This window comes from Narcine bancroftii, chromosome 2 (genome assembly GCF_036971445.1).
Source record: "Narcine bancroftii isolate sNarBan1 chromosome 2, sNarBan1.hap1, whole genome shotgun sequence".
NCBI lineage: Eukaryota > Metazoa > Chordata > Chondrichthyes > Torpediniformes > Narcinidae > Narcine > Narcine bancroftii.
The window spans coordinates 372,461,510-372,479,670 of record NC_091470.1 but is presented as its reverse complement, the minus strand read 5'-3'; the positions used below and the strand labels follow the sequence as shown (position 1 = coordinate 372,479,670).

General features: G+C 42.9%; 1 protein-coding gene across 2 annotated transcripts in view; it reads left to right on the top strand.

The window, feature by feature from the left end:
* The window catches only part of LOC138755883 (ATP-binding cassette sub-family F member 2), a 74,323-nt gene that overhangs the window by 18,576 nt on the left and 37,586 nt on the right, over positions 1-18,161 (top strand). For both annotated transcript variants that reach the window (XM_069922641.1, XM_069922640.1), the window contains exons 5-9: positions 1,957-2,052; positions 5,896-5,998; positions 6,681-6,776; positions 8,840-8,959; positions 18,026-18,115. In XM_069922641.1, coding sequence (XP_069778742.1) covers positions 1,957-2,052; positions 5,896-5,998; positions 6,681-6,776; positions 8,840-8,959; positions 18,026-18,115 — 505 coding nt within the window. The remainder of the gene's footprint in view (positions 1-1,956; positions 2,053-5,895; positions 5,999-6,680; positions 6,777-8,839; positions 8,960-18,025; positions 18,116-18,161) is intronic.

Below are 18,161 nucleotides of genomic sequence, written 5' to 3'. Positions count from 1 at the left end.
CTATCTTTGCCACTTACGGGTTGCTTCATGAATTACTTATGGACAATGGGCCTCAATTTACATTTGAACATTAAAAAAAAATATTATGGGTGACAACAATATGAGATATTTTGTCTGTACCCTATCACCTATCACACAAAATTGCAGATTTCCTATTGGGGTACAGAAACACGCCGCATTCTACCACAAAGTGCACCCCAGTAGAACTAATGTTTGGCCGCAACCTGCGGACCAGGCTGCCCACAGTTCATCCAGATCTGGGTCTCTGATTGTTTTAAAAAAAAAACCAAAAAACAAACAAAGAAAACAAAACAGCATCATCACAAACCTCAGCTAGAAGATTGGAAGTGGGCAAGACAGTTCTGGTACAAGATTATAGACATTACAAAGATCCATGGGAAGAACATTGGAAGTGGGCAAGACAGTTCTGGTACAAGATTATAGAGAATACAAAGATCCATGGGAAGAACATTGGAAGTGGGCAAGACAGTTCTGGTACAAGATTATAGAGAATACAAAGATCCGTGGGAAGAACATTGGAAGTGGGCAAGACAGTTCTGGTACAAGATTATAGAGAATACAAAGATCCGTGGAAAGAACATTGGAAATGGGCAAGACAGTTCTGGTACAAGATTATAGAGAATACAAAGATCCGTGGGAAGAACATTGGAAGTGGGCAAGACAGTTCTGGTACAAGATTATAGAGAATACAAAGATCCGTGGGAAGTACATTGGAAGTGGGCAAGACAGTTCTGGTACAAGATTATAGACAATGCAAAGATCCATGGGAAGAACATTGGAAGTGGGCAAGACAGTTCTGGTACAAGATTATAGAGAATACAAAGATCCATGGGAAGAACATTGGAAGTGGGCAAGACAGTTCTGGTACAAGATTATAGACAATGCAAAGATCCATGGGAAGAACATTGGAAGTGGGCAAGACAGTTCTGGTACAAGATTATAGACAATACAAAGATCCATGGGTGGTAAAGGTAATCTTACAAAAATTGAGCCCCTGTTCTAGTAGGGGACAGATTGTAGAAGCAACACATGGACCATTTACATGCATTAACTGACACTAAGGTCCATGAACTTCCTCATGAACTGGAGGAAGTGGAACCAGACCTGCTGTGGCCTCCCCTGACTACCCCACCCCTCAGACCGGGGTGGGGGGGTGGGTGGGGGCAGAGATGGCCACGGAGCTGAGGAGTCCAGTATCTGAGGCAGCCAGGAGGCAACAAAGGCGGGCAGTTGCCGCCGACTTGACCGCTGACCCGACTACAGGTCCCAAGCAAAGACCCACACAGCAAACCACACCAAGACGGTCCAAAAGAGAAAGACCACCACCTTTTAAGGATTGTGTCCTGATTATTATTAAATACTTTACCTTTTATAATTACTGATGAGTGTATGATGTCACCTTCCATATATAACCTTGTGTGTCAGTAGCCATGTTAGTCTAATAGAAGTAAAGGATGAGAAAGCAGCATGTCTCCGAGTCTTAATTGTGTGAGTGCATACAGAACAGCAGGAATCATTCTTGTGACTCTTCTCTGACCCCTCTCCAATGCTAGCACATCCTTCCTTAAATAAGGAGCCCAAAACTGTACCTGGGCTCCAAGTGAAGTCTCACCAGTGCCTTCTAAGCTCTCACATCACATCCCTGGTCTTGTATCCTATTCCTATAGAAATGAATGTCAACATTGCATTCAATGTTAAATCAACCTAGAGGGTCGTGTGAATTACAATGTTTATTCCAGTACCATTAATTTGAATTTAGAAAGGATGTGGGAATGATATTACCATGGACCTCAGTGTCTCCTCTTCTCACACCACCTGAATGGTATGGTGTGAAGGTGGTGTAACCATGGTGCAAGTTGAAAACACTGAACCATTTGTTAGTTCACTATCTGCAATCCATCATTGCTAATTGCTATGCTTTTTACCATGTTCCAGGGCGTTGTTCATTAAACCCTTCATGCTGCTGTTGGATGAGCCCACCAATCATCTTGATCTGGATGCGTGTGTGTGGCTGGAGGAAGAACTGAAATCGTAAGTTGAGTTTGTTATTTCCCTGCAGATCTTGTGTGAAGGTGCTTCAATGAAAGATGATGCAGGTTGCATTAGTGACAATGTGTAATGCTGGGCAGACTTGGAGTAAATACTTACCAGGCAGAGGCGAGACCGTGAACATAAGATGCGGTTCTCCCAGGACAGGGCTATCCCATTGCATTTCAAGTGTGCTGATGCCTGCAGTGTCCAAAGTATGGGATACCCAACTGCAAGGAAAAAAAATTTGGGAAAATAAATAGGGATCAGATGTTCTTGGGAAAACGCATAGAAGTGATATGGAAAGTGTTTAGGGACCTCTTGCGTGAGGTTATGGATAGGTTTGTCCGTCTGAGACTGGGTAAATAGAGTAGAATACGGGAACGGGAATCGTGGTTGACAAGAGGTGCCGTCTAGTTCTAAGGTTCTCGTGAGGGAGTGTTGGAAAGGACAAATGTCTGATAGGTTAGAGCCTAATGAAAAAGTATAGGTTACAAGTTGGAGAGGGTACTGAAGGCTTCTTAATAGCCGCTTTCAGGTGCATTCTCTGCCAAGAATGCGGCTGCAGAAGCAGATTCAGACCTGTGGAATGTTCGTTCAGGTGGCAGGGCTAAAAGTGCAGCGCTGGCCACCTGAAAAGGACAGCTGCACGGGAGGCGCCTCGGAGTGCACTCTGGCTCCTGTCCCTTTGGGATGTCAGGGTTGGGGCAGCTGGCGCGGGGCGGCCGACGCCGGACGTCCCGCCCTTGACATCCTGCGGGGGGGGGGGGTAGGGGGCTGTCAGGCGGTCACCAGCTGATTGTCATCCCCTTAGTAGCCGCTTTTAGGTGGCTGCATTCAGGTGCCTAGGGGGACTTCAGTGCTCCAGCGATTATCCCTCTTATAGGAGGGTTGGAAAGTGCATCTCAGAGGCACCTCCTGCTCTTTCAGATGGTCTCCCGACAGCCGCATGGGGGTAGTACATGTGGCTTTACGTCGGGGTATTTTGGCCACCTGAACGTGCCCTATGACTCCTGATTTGTCCTTGGAGGTGGTGTTTCAGTCCATAAATTTACCGTGTGAAAACAGTTCCTTTGGCCCAACTCAGCAATGCTGATCAAGTTGTTCACCAGAACTTAATTGCATTTGGCCCATATCCCTCTGCATTTGCCTTTTAAACTATAACCATCCTCTCCAAACACTTCATGATGAAGGGCATTTAGCCCCATTATTAATGCTTTTTAGTACTGGTATGAAGATGACCTTGCTGAGCAAGTGGAGACTTTAGCTTGTTGTACAGAGAGATAAAAGTTGTCTGACTCCATCCACTAGTTATCTGTGCGGGCACTCTGCTCGGGTTACGGTAGTCACTTACTTCAGGTTCACCTGCTGGCAGGCCACCTTGACTTAGCAGGGTGTGACATCGTTTGTAGTATTTGATATGAATGTTGCCTCATTGCTGGTTCCCTCTTTGAAGTGAGCATACAACGTTTAACTCATTACAGTGAGTTGCACTCCTTCAGACTTTGCTTTCCACTCTTAGTGTGCATGCCCTGCCATAGTTGCTGTGTTGGTGAGGGCCTAGACTTAGTGTTGTATCATTTCTGACCTTGCAGAGATTGTATTTGGATTTCTTGTGGAAGGTCAGGTCTCCTGAGTTGAATGCCCCTAACCGAGGTAGTATAGTTTGGGAGATTTTTTCCATTTTGAAAGATAAAGCAAGAACACACACATTTAAGATGAGGATAAAGAGATTTAGAGGGAGAGAGTGTGAATACGTGGAATATGCTGCTTGAGAGAGAGGTGGGAGCAAGGTCAGTGACAGTATTTGTGTATTGGTGAGCATAGAGGGCTGGGATCAACAGATGGAATTAATGTGCATGGATGCCCATTGTGAATTTGTGGGATGAATGGCCTGTTACCGTGCTTTATGACTGTCCAATGTAGTAGGCAGAGCTGATAATGTTTGGTAGCCAAGACATCGAGGATTGCAGACTCGATGGGAACAGTGAACCAGTGCAGGGCGATAGATGGAGAGAACACCCCCTCCACCGAAGAGAAACTGGAAGAAAAGAGAAGCAGTGAACTGGCATGGTTGAACGCTTCACACCAGGCCTTGGATGCAGAATTAGCTTGAGGGTAGGAGTGAGTGATGGTAAAGGGCTGTTATTCAGACTGGAGGCCTGTGACCAGTGGTGTCCTGCAGGAATGTTGGATCCACTGTTTGCCATTTTTGTTAACATCTTGGATGACAACGTCATGAGCATTGTTAATAAATTTGCAGATGAGACTAAAATTGTTGGTATAGTGGAAAAAAGTTATTGGGGTTTGCAACAGGATCCTGATCAACTGGGTAAATATGCTAAGGAACAGCATCTGAATTTAACTTGGACAGGTGTAGGGTATTGCACTTTGGCAGGTTAAATCAGGACAGGGCTTGCACAGCAAACTCCTAAGGCATGGAGAGACTTGCAGGTTGCAAGCCATGGCCTTTTAAATGAAGCAACACTTCAATTGTGTATTCGCAGGACTGACTTATTGCATTCGGTGCTCCCATTGGGCCTTCTCGACATCAGAGAGACTGGGCCCAGATTGGGAGATCGCTTCGCTGAGCACCTTCGCTCCATCTGCACCAATGACAGAAACCTCCCAACATTTCGGTTCTATGTCACACCCCCACACTAAATGTCTGTCTTTGGTGTTGTGTACTATCCCACCAAGACCACCCACAAATTCAAGGAACAATACTTGATTTTCTGTTTGGGCACTCTCCAACCAGATGGCATTAACTTCGACTTTCTGCTAACCTGCTCTCCTCTTCCTTCCCCCCCCCTTCCCCTTTCCAGTTCTCCTTTCTCCCTTCCCTTAGACACCCCTCCTCCTCTTGATTGCTGCAGTCCCCTCCCTCCCTTCTTCGCCTATCACCTCTTCCCTTTGCAACTGTCTACTCTTTTATTCGGACGCCTGCTCTCATTTTTCCATACCTTGATGAAGGGCGCAGACCCAAAATGTTGATTATGTATTTTTACCTTTGCTATATAAAGGACACTGTTTGACCTGCTGAGTTTCACCAGCTTTGTGTTTTTACTCTAAGCACATAGATCCTTGAAAGTGGTGGCAATTTAAAACGGAGATTTGTAGGTACTTGTGATGGTAGTGAATCTCTGGAATTCTCCACCATAAAGTGTTGTAGAGACTAGATCACTGGGGGATTTGAAGTAGTTACATTTTGAAAAATAAAGGAATTGAGTGCTGTGGTGAATGGCCCCAGAAAAGGTAATGAAGCCTGGGATAGATCAGGTGTGATCACAGGTACCGAGAAGCTGCCTTGTGTTTGTGTGACAATTCTTGCAAAATGGGAAGCCGATGAACTTGCTAGTGGATGTCTGAATGCTCAGGTTTTGGGAATTGGGGAAAAGAATTAACTCTTTTTAAAATATTTTTATTGGGTTTAATAAAGAACCTAACACACAATAATCTAGTAAATGGTATAAGATACAGAAATTGTAAATCGAAAACACGACCATAATTCTTAATTTAATCTTATCCAAAGCCTTAAATCTAGGATTGGATTGAATTAACAGTTAACACATTTTTCATAATGTATCTAAAGATAATATTGAAAAGAAAAAGAAGAGGGGGAGAGTAAATAACCCAATAAAACATGAGACAAAGATATACTAAATGTAAGTTATAAATAAGATTTTTAAGAGAAATTATCTAAGTCGAAGATAATGTTTACAATTCTCAATCAAACACACACTTAGATAATTTCTCTTAAAAAAGACCCTCCCCCTTAATAATCAAACCCCTCCCTCTGTACTAACTCTTTTGGAATGAAATTTTGGTGTCTTGTTTTGCCTTCAGGTTCACCAGGATACTCGTGTTAATATCGCATTCACAAGATTTTCTCAACGGAGTTTGCAATAATATAATTCATCTGCATAACAGAAAGCTCAAATATTACACAGTGAGTCTTTGAAGATATTTTTAAATTAAGGTTCGCCTATTCATATTGGGCGGATTTGTCACATTGTACCTTGTACAGTGAGAATTGTTCTAGAAGATTACACTAAACCTGGCTAAATGGAGATGGTGAAGGGGTAGCTGTACTCTGAATCTAGTAAAAACACAAATGCTGGAGGAACTCGGATGCTGCGAGACGAAATGTGTTAATTCAATCCGGTCTTAGATTTAGGTAAAGATATATAACTGGTGATTCAAGAAGGGCTCAGTCCCAAAACATCGGTTCTATACCTTTACCACCTGTCGATGCTGTGAGACCTGCTGAGTCCCCCAGCATTTGTCTTTTAACTGCAGTCACAGTGTCTGGTTCACTTTACTCTGCATTTACCGATAACAACTCCTGATGAGAGTGAAAGTGGACAGGACTGAGTACCGGAAAAGAAAAATGCTTTCTCTCCCCCCACCCAGCGTTGATACCATCACTTTGAGAATGGGATTTTTAAAATGGGAAATGTGACCTGTGATTTTAAAATGGAGGCACATTCATTTTGCCATGGATGGCAGGTAGACCTATTTTCAAGAAAGTTGTGCTGAGCTACGCTCTTTTGAATGACTACAGTTTGGGAGATGAAGGTGCTCCCTCAATGCGAGTTGGGAAATTTGAGTCGTGTATAATTTTGTTTCAGGGTAACTATGACCAGTATGTAAAGACCAGGCTGGAAATGGAAGAAAATCAGATGAAACGATTTAATTGGGAGCAAGATCAAATCACTCACATGAAGGTGAGTCTTGGGAGAGGTGGGAGTGGTTCTGTCACCATTGGACTAGAGGAGATGATAAAAATGAAGTCACTCAGAAAATGCACGAGTTGGATTGGGCTTCCTTTCCTGTAATTACCCACATTACTTCAAGAGATTCAAGATTCAATTTATTGTGTAATAAAAAAGTGTCCTATTACATGAAATTGCCTTAGACAAAAGGCAGATTTGTCATCGACATTCAGTGACAGTCCGTGGATTCGCTTCTGATACTCCCGCAACCACGCAGAGTCCAGGCCAAACCATTGGCAACCTGAGCGCCAGATTCGAACCTCTGATACGATTAGGAACCCTTCAGCTTCCTCAGCATCCTGTTTCTGATACCTGGTACCCCTTCAGCCAGTCTCTAGCAGACTGCAGCCTGCATGGGTTCCTCACCTCGTCACCAATAGCCCACTACCTGTGTGGATCCTTCAGCCGCAGAACCCCTTAGTGGTTCACTGTTCTGTGGGTTGTCTCTTCTGCTTCTCCTTCTCTGAATGGGGGTGGGTGGTCTCCCTGTTTTTTGGTGCCCTGCACTAATCGTCTGCTCCCCTGGAGTCTGCAACCCCTTGTGGCCACAACAGATCATTAAGCACCACCGTGGTTGTGGTATTTTAAATAAAACTAATGTCAGCTCCTTTAACAGGACGTTCAAAGCCTGTGTGGAGCTAACAGCACTCAGCCTGGGCGGTTGAACCCAGCTCTCTGCTGGTCTGCACCAGTGGCAGCTCCAGCGGTGCCACCATTTTTAGTGATTTCACTTCGTGTCTTCAAACTACCTCAATTGCTAATTCTGGTGATGTATCTTCCAGACTTCAAAATTATTTGTGTCCAAAATCACACTTATAAATAACTTGAGCAAAGGAACAGACCAAATTTTTTTTTTCTGTTCTATCCGACTTAAAAAACTTAACAAATTACGCTACATGTACAGAAAAACCCCTGGTATCCAGCACTGACAGGAATTGGTAGATGCCAGATGAGCGAGTTTTCCGGCTGCTTGAAACTCGTTCTTACAATGCCTAACAAATACACCTGCATTAAGAATAAATATTTTAAGACTTGTAGGTATACAGACATAATTTTCATCCCTTCAGAATGAAGGAAATGAAGTAACCCATCCCAGCAGGGAAATGATCAGGATTAAAGAAGTGGGATGTGGCGCAGACAACGGGCTCTTGTTTTTTCTTTCTCTTTGTATTTGTATAATTTGTATAACTTTATTCTTGGTTGTATTGGGTCATGGGGTGGGGAGGGGGAAAACAGACTGTATGTAATACATGAGTGTTGTAAGAAAGTTGTCTGAATTTGAGTCTTTGAAAATCAAAAATAAAATATTCCAAAAAATCAGTTTAAAAGACAAAGCTACTAAATTGTACTTGCATTAAACAAACTTAACTTGCGTGAATATATAAACCTTAAAAAGCATTTTATTTCATTTTCAGTCACATTCTCTGAAAACATTTAATCGTTGCTGCAGATTCCTTCCCCTCCACGGAGCCACCCGAAAGACTAAGAAATCATATATAATTAACCCCCCCCCCCCCAAGTTTACTGATAAAGCCTAACTTATATACTTAATAATATACTAATAAAGACTCTTACTAAGCAGGGATAAGGATACACTTTAAGAAAGTCACCCCAACGATGAGTGGCATCAACCAGCTCTTTATCCTGGGCGCCACCATTTTATTCAAACACAGCTTTATTCAAACAGCTGCTACAAGCTAAGTATGACCAAAGCACTCCACTGGCTGAATATTTGCTCCCATCTTCACCAAAGGTTTATATGTTACTTCAGAGAATATTTATTTTTACAATTTTAAACTTTAATTTTTAAAATTTATTCTTATCTATTTATTTATTTTCAGCAATTTGTTTTGCTGGTTGAGTTGTGGACAACAGGGATTTTACAGGATTTGTTAAACGTGATTTGGCACGAGGTGTTTAATCTCCAGTCTGTCACACGGCTGATTTGCCAGTTGAAGTTACCTGCTGACCTGTTCAATTTCATTTTTGTTTTTTATTTCTTCCCCCAACCCCAGAACTACATTGCACGATTTGGGCATGGCAGTGCCAAGTTGGCAAGACAGGCCCAGAGCAAAGAGAAAACCCTGCAGAAGATGATGGCTTCTGGGCTGACTGAGAAAGTTATCAGTGACAAGGTCTGTACAAGGTCTGGTTGTTCGTCAGCTCATTCTAATCTATTTTGTTTAAAATGTTGTGGTCTTCTGTGAGATTAATGGCACCTTGAAGAGCTCTGTTAAAGACTAGATTTGTTTTTTGCATTTGTGGAAGTGAAGCTTGTCGAGTAAAAACATTCTACCAGGCATGAGGTATCTCAGACATGTAGGGAGAAACATAGAAACATGGAAGATAGGAGCAGGAGTAGGTCATTCGACCCTTCGAGCCTGCTCCGCCATTCAACGAGAACATGGCTGATCTTAAAGTTCAGTACCCCGTCCCCGCCTTCTCTCCTTAACCTTTAATACCCTTATACTGAAGAAATAGATCTAATTCCCTCTTAAATAGATTTAAGAGGGGCAAGCAGTGAACAAACTTTGCCAAAGGAAACGATTTCATCTGTGCAAGAAGGTAGTTTTATTCTAGGGGAGGAGTCAAATAAAATGTCAGTGATCACTACTCTTTACTGAGGATGGGAGTTGGTTTTAATGATCTCCTAGAAGAAATTACTTGCTCCAAGGTGATGTAACAGGTTTTTAAATGTGTTTCCGTCATGAATTCCAGGAAATTGAGTTCATAAGCAGAATGAGCTCCAGCTTTGATTATAAACACAATGTTGGAGAAACTCAGCAGGTCAAACATATTACTGGTACTTTACATCGCAACGGTAAAGATACATCAACAACATTTCGGGCTTGAGCCCTTCATCAAGATATGAGCAAAATGTAGGCAGGTGCCCAAACTATAGCAAAAATAAAGAAATATTATCAACGTTTCAGGTGTGAGCTTGGGCCTGCGCTTGCCTACGTTTTGCTCATACCTTGATGAAGGGCTCAAAAAGTTGGTTTTGTGTCTTAATCTTTGCTTATATAAAGGATACTGACTGGCTGAGTTTCTCCAGCATTTTTTACTTCATTCACAGTGATTGCAGACTTTTGTGCTTTACTTCTGCTTTGATTGCATCAAAGTTGAATATCTTGGGAGAAAATGGACAATCTCCAGTTCATGCGGAGTTCCACAGATGAAACTTTCTGGTTTTTTTGAATGTCTAATCTCAAGTTGTGCATAGTAATGGGATTCTGTTTATTTAATGAGGGAGTTTATTCTAGCAAGGGTGTACGTCCACAGGATTGGGAATTAGTTGTTTTAAGCGGTGAAAAGTGTGGTGAACTTTTCTTATTTTGAGAATCATTGCTATCAATGTTTTATTACCTGGGATTCTATTCCGTTCTTTGGCTGTTGTTCATCCAAGGTTGGAATGACATTTGGATCCAAGTATTAAAGTAAAATTTGAACTAGACATGGGTGAAAATTACCCAAGTGCCATGAAAGCACTATGAATGGGACCTTCCATTCTTTGCAAATGGAGACTAAATTGAGAGGTAATGGGCGAGATTAAATTGTGCTGCAGTTATGGATAGAACATGTTGGGCAAGTTTTCAAGTTGCCAGTCTTGTTTGGAGGTGTGGGGAACTGTTTTAACTATATTCTGGGATGTTAACCTTGATGCATCCATGCTCTCAGCTGTTCCTTGGTATTGCATGGAATGAATTTACTTGTTTGGAAGCTGTTTAGTGATGGTGGGAACCTCAGAAGGTGGATCTGGCAGTCCTGGCTGAAGCTTGTGTAAGCTTTAACCTTGGTACTGGTGTGCTAGAGCCTAGCATCATGGATGGTGGGAATATTGGTGCACCTTCCATGTTGAATTGTCCTCTACTGTTCATGCCCAGATGAGGTGTAATGAATCTGTTAGTTGTAGGACTGTTGGCTTTATCAATGCATGGAGTTTAAAGATGTATGTAATCTGTGCAGTTTTTTGTTGAGATCTTGTGCTTGGGTATGCCTGGTATTGAATCTAACCTGCCTTTCTGTAGTACCTATTGAAGCAGGATTGAGCCCCTGGCTTTATTGTAATGGTAGAGTGGATCACCATGCAGTTACACATTGGCTCTCATCATGTTAAATTTATTCTTTTAAAAACATTGCAGCCCAGTAGAAGCTGATCCTGGTGTTGTGGGTTATGTTATATATTATATATAAATATGTCTTTAAAAGAGATTGTGGGGGGTTTAGTGTAGGTCACTTCACAAACAGATACTTACTTACACTTCACATCTCATTTAAAATTCAAGAGCTTTGCTGAAGCCAGACATTCAGGCACCAGTGGCTTTGGAAAAGAAAATGGAACTGCTTTGGAGGGAACTTCAGAAGTAGGTGCAAATGGAACAATGTACAGGCAGAGGCTGATAAGATCTTTCAAGGATTGGATTTGGAGTCCTGCAAGGAGGTTTGGTTTTTACAAGGAGAGAGAGAGAGATCTGCAGTAGCTTTTGAGGCTGGAACATGACAAGCTGGCAGGCTTGTTGAAAACCCCATTTTGAAGACTGGTTGTGAGTTCTGAGTTCAGCCTGTTGAAACCCCTTGTAGTCCTTACAAGAGGAAATGGTTGGCTAGAGCGTTTCTCCTGAAATAAGGGAAATGAGAGGAACTCTGTGGTGACCTGGAAGAAGAGGTTATCATTTGGAAAATGCATGATAGGGCAAGTTTCTTCAGCAAGACACTAAAGTGACTGATTGGAGGAAATAACTTTGTGTGTGGCCAACGAGTAACAAATATCTCTCTGAAACCAACAAGAATCTTCCTGAGCGGCAACCATTTGTCTTTAAGCACCAAAGCCTGGTGAAAATTCATAAATGTTAAATTCTGTGCACAGTATAAGAATTGCCTGATGCTGGTAAACTTGGAGAAGTGAATGATTGGATTGTATCTCCAAAAGCTCTCCACACCTCAAGTACCGCAGCAGTTCAAGAAAGCAAAGCCCCATCTTCTCGAGGGTGAAAAGGGATGGGTAATTAAATGCTGATTTAGCTGTAACTTCCGGGGGGGGTTGGGTGAGGAATAAAAGTCCAAAAACTATGTCAGTGCACCATCAAAATCAAAATCAGAATTCGAATATCATGTCTAACCGTGACCTCAAAGTAAACTTTTATTTCCTTGTTCCAAATATTCAAAACAGCAGTGAATGGTGTGGATTGTGTATGCAAGTCATTCTTGTGTTGCTAGTCAGTGCACTGACAGGGACAGTCGTTTCGTTTGACATGGGTTTTTTTTTTTGCCTTTTATTTGCCAAATATTCACCAGAAAGCATTAGCATGTGGGAAATTTCCTTACCACCCTGTGTCAGCAGGTGGCTGTAGGTATTTTCTACATTTGCCATGCAAACCCTTAACCTTGTTTCCTGGGTAAATACCAACATTGAACTTAATGTAATCTTGTTGAGTTGTACAACCTGCTTTGATGTCGGTGGTGTACTGCATGGCACGATGTTGCCAGGGAAGGAAAGCTGCCCAGTTTCCCTTGGGTTCTCTTCTTGAACTTGCTTGGAGGCCACAGGACCTGTTTCCATGCTGAATCTTTGGCAGACTCCCCAAGGTCTTGTGATTCCCATGGTTGAGAACACCCCATTGATGGGATGAGGCTTGCTTTTTGCTGGAGAGGAGAGTCCAGAATACTTGTACTATGAGCCTTATGGACTTCAATTTGAGCAGTGTTATAAATGGAAACAGTTCCCTCTGGACTCGTGCTGTTCAAATTGTAGATGATTTTCCTTTTCATCTGGCAGTCATTTATACTTTAAATCTCTGTCCCACAAAATCTGATAAGTAGGAGTTGGCCATGTACACCTGCACTGCCACTCAAGATCCTGCTGGTTTTTGTCCTCTGCCATTTTCCTGCCTGATCTCCAGAAACGTATCAATCTTTATTTCAATTGCACTCAGTGATTGAGCCTCTGGAGTGGAAAATGTCACATCTTTGAACAAATGACTCATTTCCTTCTAATATGGTCACACCTTCCTTTGAATAAAACCCCTAGTTTGAGAGTCAGCAGGTTGAAATATCCTTCCTGGTCATATACTGTGTAGAATAAAGAGGAGGAGGTGCTTGTTGCTTTAAAGTGAATAAAGGTGGATAAATTCCCAGGGCCTGACAATGTATTCCCTCTGAGGGGGAGGAGGATAGTACAGAAATTGCAGGGGCCCTAGCAGATGTATATAAAATGTCCTTGGACCCAGATGAGGTGCTGAAGGTTTGGAGGGCGAGTTGTATTGTTCCATTGTTGTAAAGAGTGTCCAAAAATAAATGAGGAAATTGTAGGCCAACATAAGTAGTAAATTATTGGAAGGTGTTTTTTAAAGGACCAGATAGCATATTTGGATAGTCAGGGACTGATTAGTCAACATGGATTCGTGCTTAATAGGTCATGTTTAATAAATCTTGCAGTTTTTCGAGCAGGTAACCAGGAAAGTTGAGGGAGAAGCTGTGAATGTTGTCTATGTGGACTTTAGTGAGGACTTTGACAAGGTCCCACATGGGAGGTTAGTCAGGAAGGTTCAGGTGCTAGGTATTAATGGTAATGTAGTGAACTGGATTTGACATTGGCTTTACAGATGAAGCCAGAGTGGTAGTGGATGTTTGCCTCTCTAACTGGAGGCCTGTGCCTAGTGGTGAGCCTCCAGAATTGGTGCATGGGCCATTAATGTTTGACATCTATATCAATGATCTGGATGATAATGTGGTAATTTGGATCAGTAAGTTTGTAGATGACACTAAGATTGAAGGCATTGTGGACAGCAAAGGTTTCCAAAGCTTGCTGAGGGATCGAGATCAGCTGGGAAAATGGGCTGTAAAATGGCAGATGGAATTTAATGTAGACCATTGTGAGGTGTCGCATTTTGGAAGGACAAACCAAGAAGGGAGATGCCTGGTGAATGGTCGGGCACTGAGGAGTTGGGTAGAACAGAGGGATCTGGGAATACAGATACAGAATTCCCTGAAAGTGGTGTCACAGGTGGATAAGGTTGGAAAGAGAGCTTTTGGCCTTCATATATCAAAATATTGAGTGCAGGAGTCGGGATGCTATGGTAAAAATGTATAAGACATTGGTGAGACCAAACTTGGAGCATTGTGTGCAGTTTTGGTCACAGAACTACAGAAAAAATATCAATAATTTAGAAAGATTGCAGAGATATATGAGGATGTTGCCCAGGGAAAGGTTAAACAGGTTAGGACTTTATTCTCTAGATTGTAGAAGAATGAGGGGAGATTTGTCAGAGGTATTTAAAATTATGAGGGGGAGAGAGACCGAGTGAATGTAGGTGTTTTTTTTCCACTGAGGGTAGGTGAGATACAAACCAGTGGACATGGGTTAAGGGTGAAGGGGGAAAAGTTTTGGAGGTGGAGGATTTTACAGTATTGGGAGTATAGAATGAGCTGAAGTGGGGATTGTGGGCTCAGTTTTTTTTACATTTAATAAGAATTTGAACAGTACGTGTATGGGAGGGGTCTGGAGGGAGATGGATGGTGCAGGACAGTGGGACGAGCAGAATAATAGTTTGGCACAGACTAGAATGGCTTACAGAGCCTGTTTTCTTGTGCTGCAATGTTCTATAGTTATCTCTGCTTGGAGCCCTTGCGGTGTCTTGAAAATAACTGCTTACTGGAGTAAAACAAAAGTCTGCAGGCACTGTGATTGAAGTAAAAACCATGCTGGAGAAACTCAGCAGGTCGAGCAGTGTACTTTATATAGCCGAGTTGGATACAGCGGCTGGTTGGGTATGAGATGAGGATAAGAGGAATCCAGTTTTTGTTGCGTTTGGGCGCAGAGGGGGGCAGGATAGATCACAAGTTAAAGGAACAGAAGCAGGCCCCTAGGCCCATCATCTGTTCTTGACTCTACACTAAGGTGAACTATGCTCACACCTATTTCCAATTTCCAGCCTTTTCCTCATATCCCTCGATACCCTTACTAATGAGACACTTATCTATTTCCGGTTTAAGTACTCCCAGTGATCTGGCCTCCATTGCTTTGTGCGGCAGTGAGTTCCACAGATCCACGACTCTCTGACTAAAGTTCTTCCTCCTGTCTGTTTAAATTGGATAACTTTTAATTTTAAGATTAGACCCTTTGTCCTCGATTCACCCATCAAGGGAAACATCTTATCCCCATTCACTCTGTCAAAACCTTTCAATGTTCAAAATGTCTCTGAGATTCCCCCCTCATTCTTCTATACTCCAACGAATACAACCCAAGAGCTGCCAAACGCTCCCCATATGCTAGCCCTTGCATTTCGGGAATCATCCTAGTAAATCTCCTCTGCACCCTCTCCAACAACATCACATCCTTTCTAAGATAGGGGGCCCAAAACTGTACACAGTTCTCCAAATGGGGTCTCACCAGTGCCCAGAGAGTCTCATTAACACCTGTTCTCTTATACACTATTCCCCTTGAAATGAATGCCAGCATAGCATTCACCTTCTTCACGACCAATCCCACCTGGGCATTAACTTTTAGATGCCCAGTTCCCTTTGCACCTCCGAAGATTGAATTTTCTCCCCATCCAGATAATTCTCTGCCTGTTTATTTCCACTGCCAAAACGTAGAACTGAACACTTCTCAAAGTTGAAAGAGCCTACTTACATTTATTCTGTCTATACCCCTCATAATTTTCTTCTTCCAGATGAGAACCCTGCTGTCAGGCATCTCTCAGCTGGTCACGCTGTGTTAGTTCGCTCCTCAGCTGGGCCCCCATCCCGTCGGTGTTTTCTTTTTTCCTTAGTGTGCGCAGTTGCGCACTTCTGTTTGGCTCAGAGAGCTATTTTTGCAGTCCAGCGGTTGGGAGGTCGCAACCCTGCAGGGTCGTCACCAACCTTGGGGAGCGGGCTCTTTTCTCCACCGCGGCCCCCTGTTCATGCAGGTAAGGACTTTCCTTTCTCTTCCAGCATCTTTTCTTTTTTTTCCCCATTGTTTTTACTTTTTCCTCCTTGGGTGCCATTTTTTCTTTATCTTTTATTTTTTGTGATTTGTGTTTCTTGAACTTTGTATTTTCTTCACTTTATTTCCTCTTTTCTGGAGAGGGCTGGTATTCTGCTACCGGCCGCTACTCCATGACGTGACTCCCTCCAGTCTTCACTCTTTTCAGGGCATCTTTTAGAGGCATTGTCTCAAGAAAGCAGATTTTATTATCAAGGACTCTCACCACCCAGACCATACTCTTTATTACTGCTACCATCAAGAAGGAGGTACAGGAGCCTGAAGACGAGCACCCAATGGTACAAAACCATTTCTTTTCCCTCTGCCATCAGATTTCTGAATGTACAATGAACTTCTTCTCTTTTTGCACTTTTTTAAAAAAAAGAATATTTATGGAACTGTAATTTTAAGCAATTTTGCCCTTGTAATGCAAAATATTCCTACCTCAAAATGAATAGGTTGAGGAAAGTGCCATGGCATTCTTCACCTGTGTGAAGAACAGAAGGGTGATAGGAGTGAAGGTAGGACAGATTAGACATAAAGGTGGGAAGTTGTGCCTGGAGACAGGAATTGGGTGAGGTCCTCAATGAATACTTCTCTTCAGTATTCACCAAGGAGAGGGACCTTGATGACGGTGACAACAATATGAGTGGGGAAATGCTCTGAAGCATGTGGATATTAAGTTGGAGCAGTTGAAATGCATTAAGATGGACAAAGTCCCCGAGGCCTGAGGGAATATTCTCCAGGTTACTCCACAAGGCAAGGGAGGAGGTTGCTGAGCCTCTGGCTAGGATCTTTTGTCCTTGTCATCCAAGGGAATGGTACTGGAGAATTGGTCAGTAGCAAATGAAACTCCAGGTAAGTATAGACCAGCGAGCCTTGCATCTGTGATGGACAAACTGTTGGAAAGGTTTCTTAGAGATAGGATCTGTAGGCATTTAGAGAATCATGGTTTGCTCAGGGACAGTCAGCGTGGCTTTGTGAAGGGCAGATCATGGCTCACAAGCCTGATGGATTTTTTTCCGAAGGCGACCAGGCATTTTAGTGAGAGTAGTGCGGTAGATGTAGTCTCCATGGATTTTAGTAAGGCATGGGATCCAGGGAAACTTGGCCATGTGGATTCAGAATTGTCTTGCCTTTAGAAAGCAGAGGATTGTGGTGGAGGGAGTACATTCATATTGGAGGGCTGTGAGTAATGATGTCTCACAAGGACTGGTCTTGGGACCTCTGCTTTTTGTGATTTTTATTTAAGATTTGGATGTGGGGGTAGAAGGGTGGGTTGGCAAGTTTGCAGATGACACAAAGGTTGGTGGTGTTGTGGATAGTGTAGAGAGAGGAGTGTAGAAAGTTTGCAGAAGGACATTAACAGGATGCAGAGCTGGGCTGAAAAGTGGCAGATGGAGTTCAATCTGGAGAAGTGTGAGGTGGTTCATTTTGGAAGGACAAACTCCAAGGCAGAGTACAAAATTAATGGCAGATTTTTGGTCATGTGGAAGAGCAGAGGGACCTGGGGGGTCTATGACCACAGATCCCTGAAAGTTGCCTCACAGGTAGAGTAGTTAAAAAAGCTTATAGAGTGTTATCTTTCATGAATTGAGGGATTGAGTTTGAGCTGTGAGGTAATGATGCAACTCTACAAAACTCTGGTTAGACCACTCTTGGAGAACTGTGTCCAGTTCTGGTCGCTTCATTATAGGAAAGACGTGAAAGTGTTGGAAAGGGTATAATAGAGATTCACCAGGATCTTACCTGGTTTAAGAGAGTATGCATTATGAGCAGAGATTACTCTTTGGAGAGGAAGATGAGAGGAGATGTAATAGAGGTGGACAAGATATTAAGAGGAATAGATGAGTGGGCAGCCACCACCTCCTTCCCAGGGCACCACTGCTCCATGCAAGAGGGCATGGCTTTAAGCTCAATGGTGGGAAGTTCAAGGGAGATATTAGAACACTTTCTTTCACCCAGAGAGTGATTGGAGCGTGGAATGCACGACCTGGGTCAGTGGTGGAAGCAGATACATTGGTGAAATACAAGAGATGACCAGACAAGCATATGGAGGAATTTAAAGTGGAGAGTTATGTGGGAGGCAGGGTCTAAAGGTCGGCACAACATTTTGGGCCTAAGGGCCCGTACTGTGCTGTTCTGTTCTAAAACAACAAATTTCATCCCTTTGGAGGATATTGCCAGAGTTGGTTTCCAATTTGTACTATTTTAATTCCCTTTTGTCTCCTTGCAGACGTTATCATTCTGTTTCCCTTCATGTGGGAAGATTCCTCCTCCAGTTATTATGGTGCAGAATGTGAGCTTCAAATACACAAATGATGGGGTAAGTTTGAACAGGAAGGTTGCCTGTGGATCATGTGTGTGGTGCC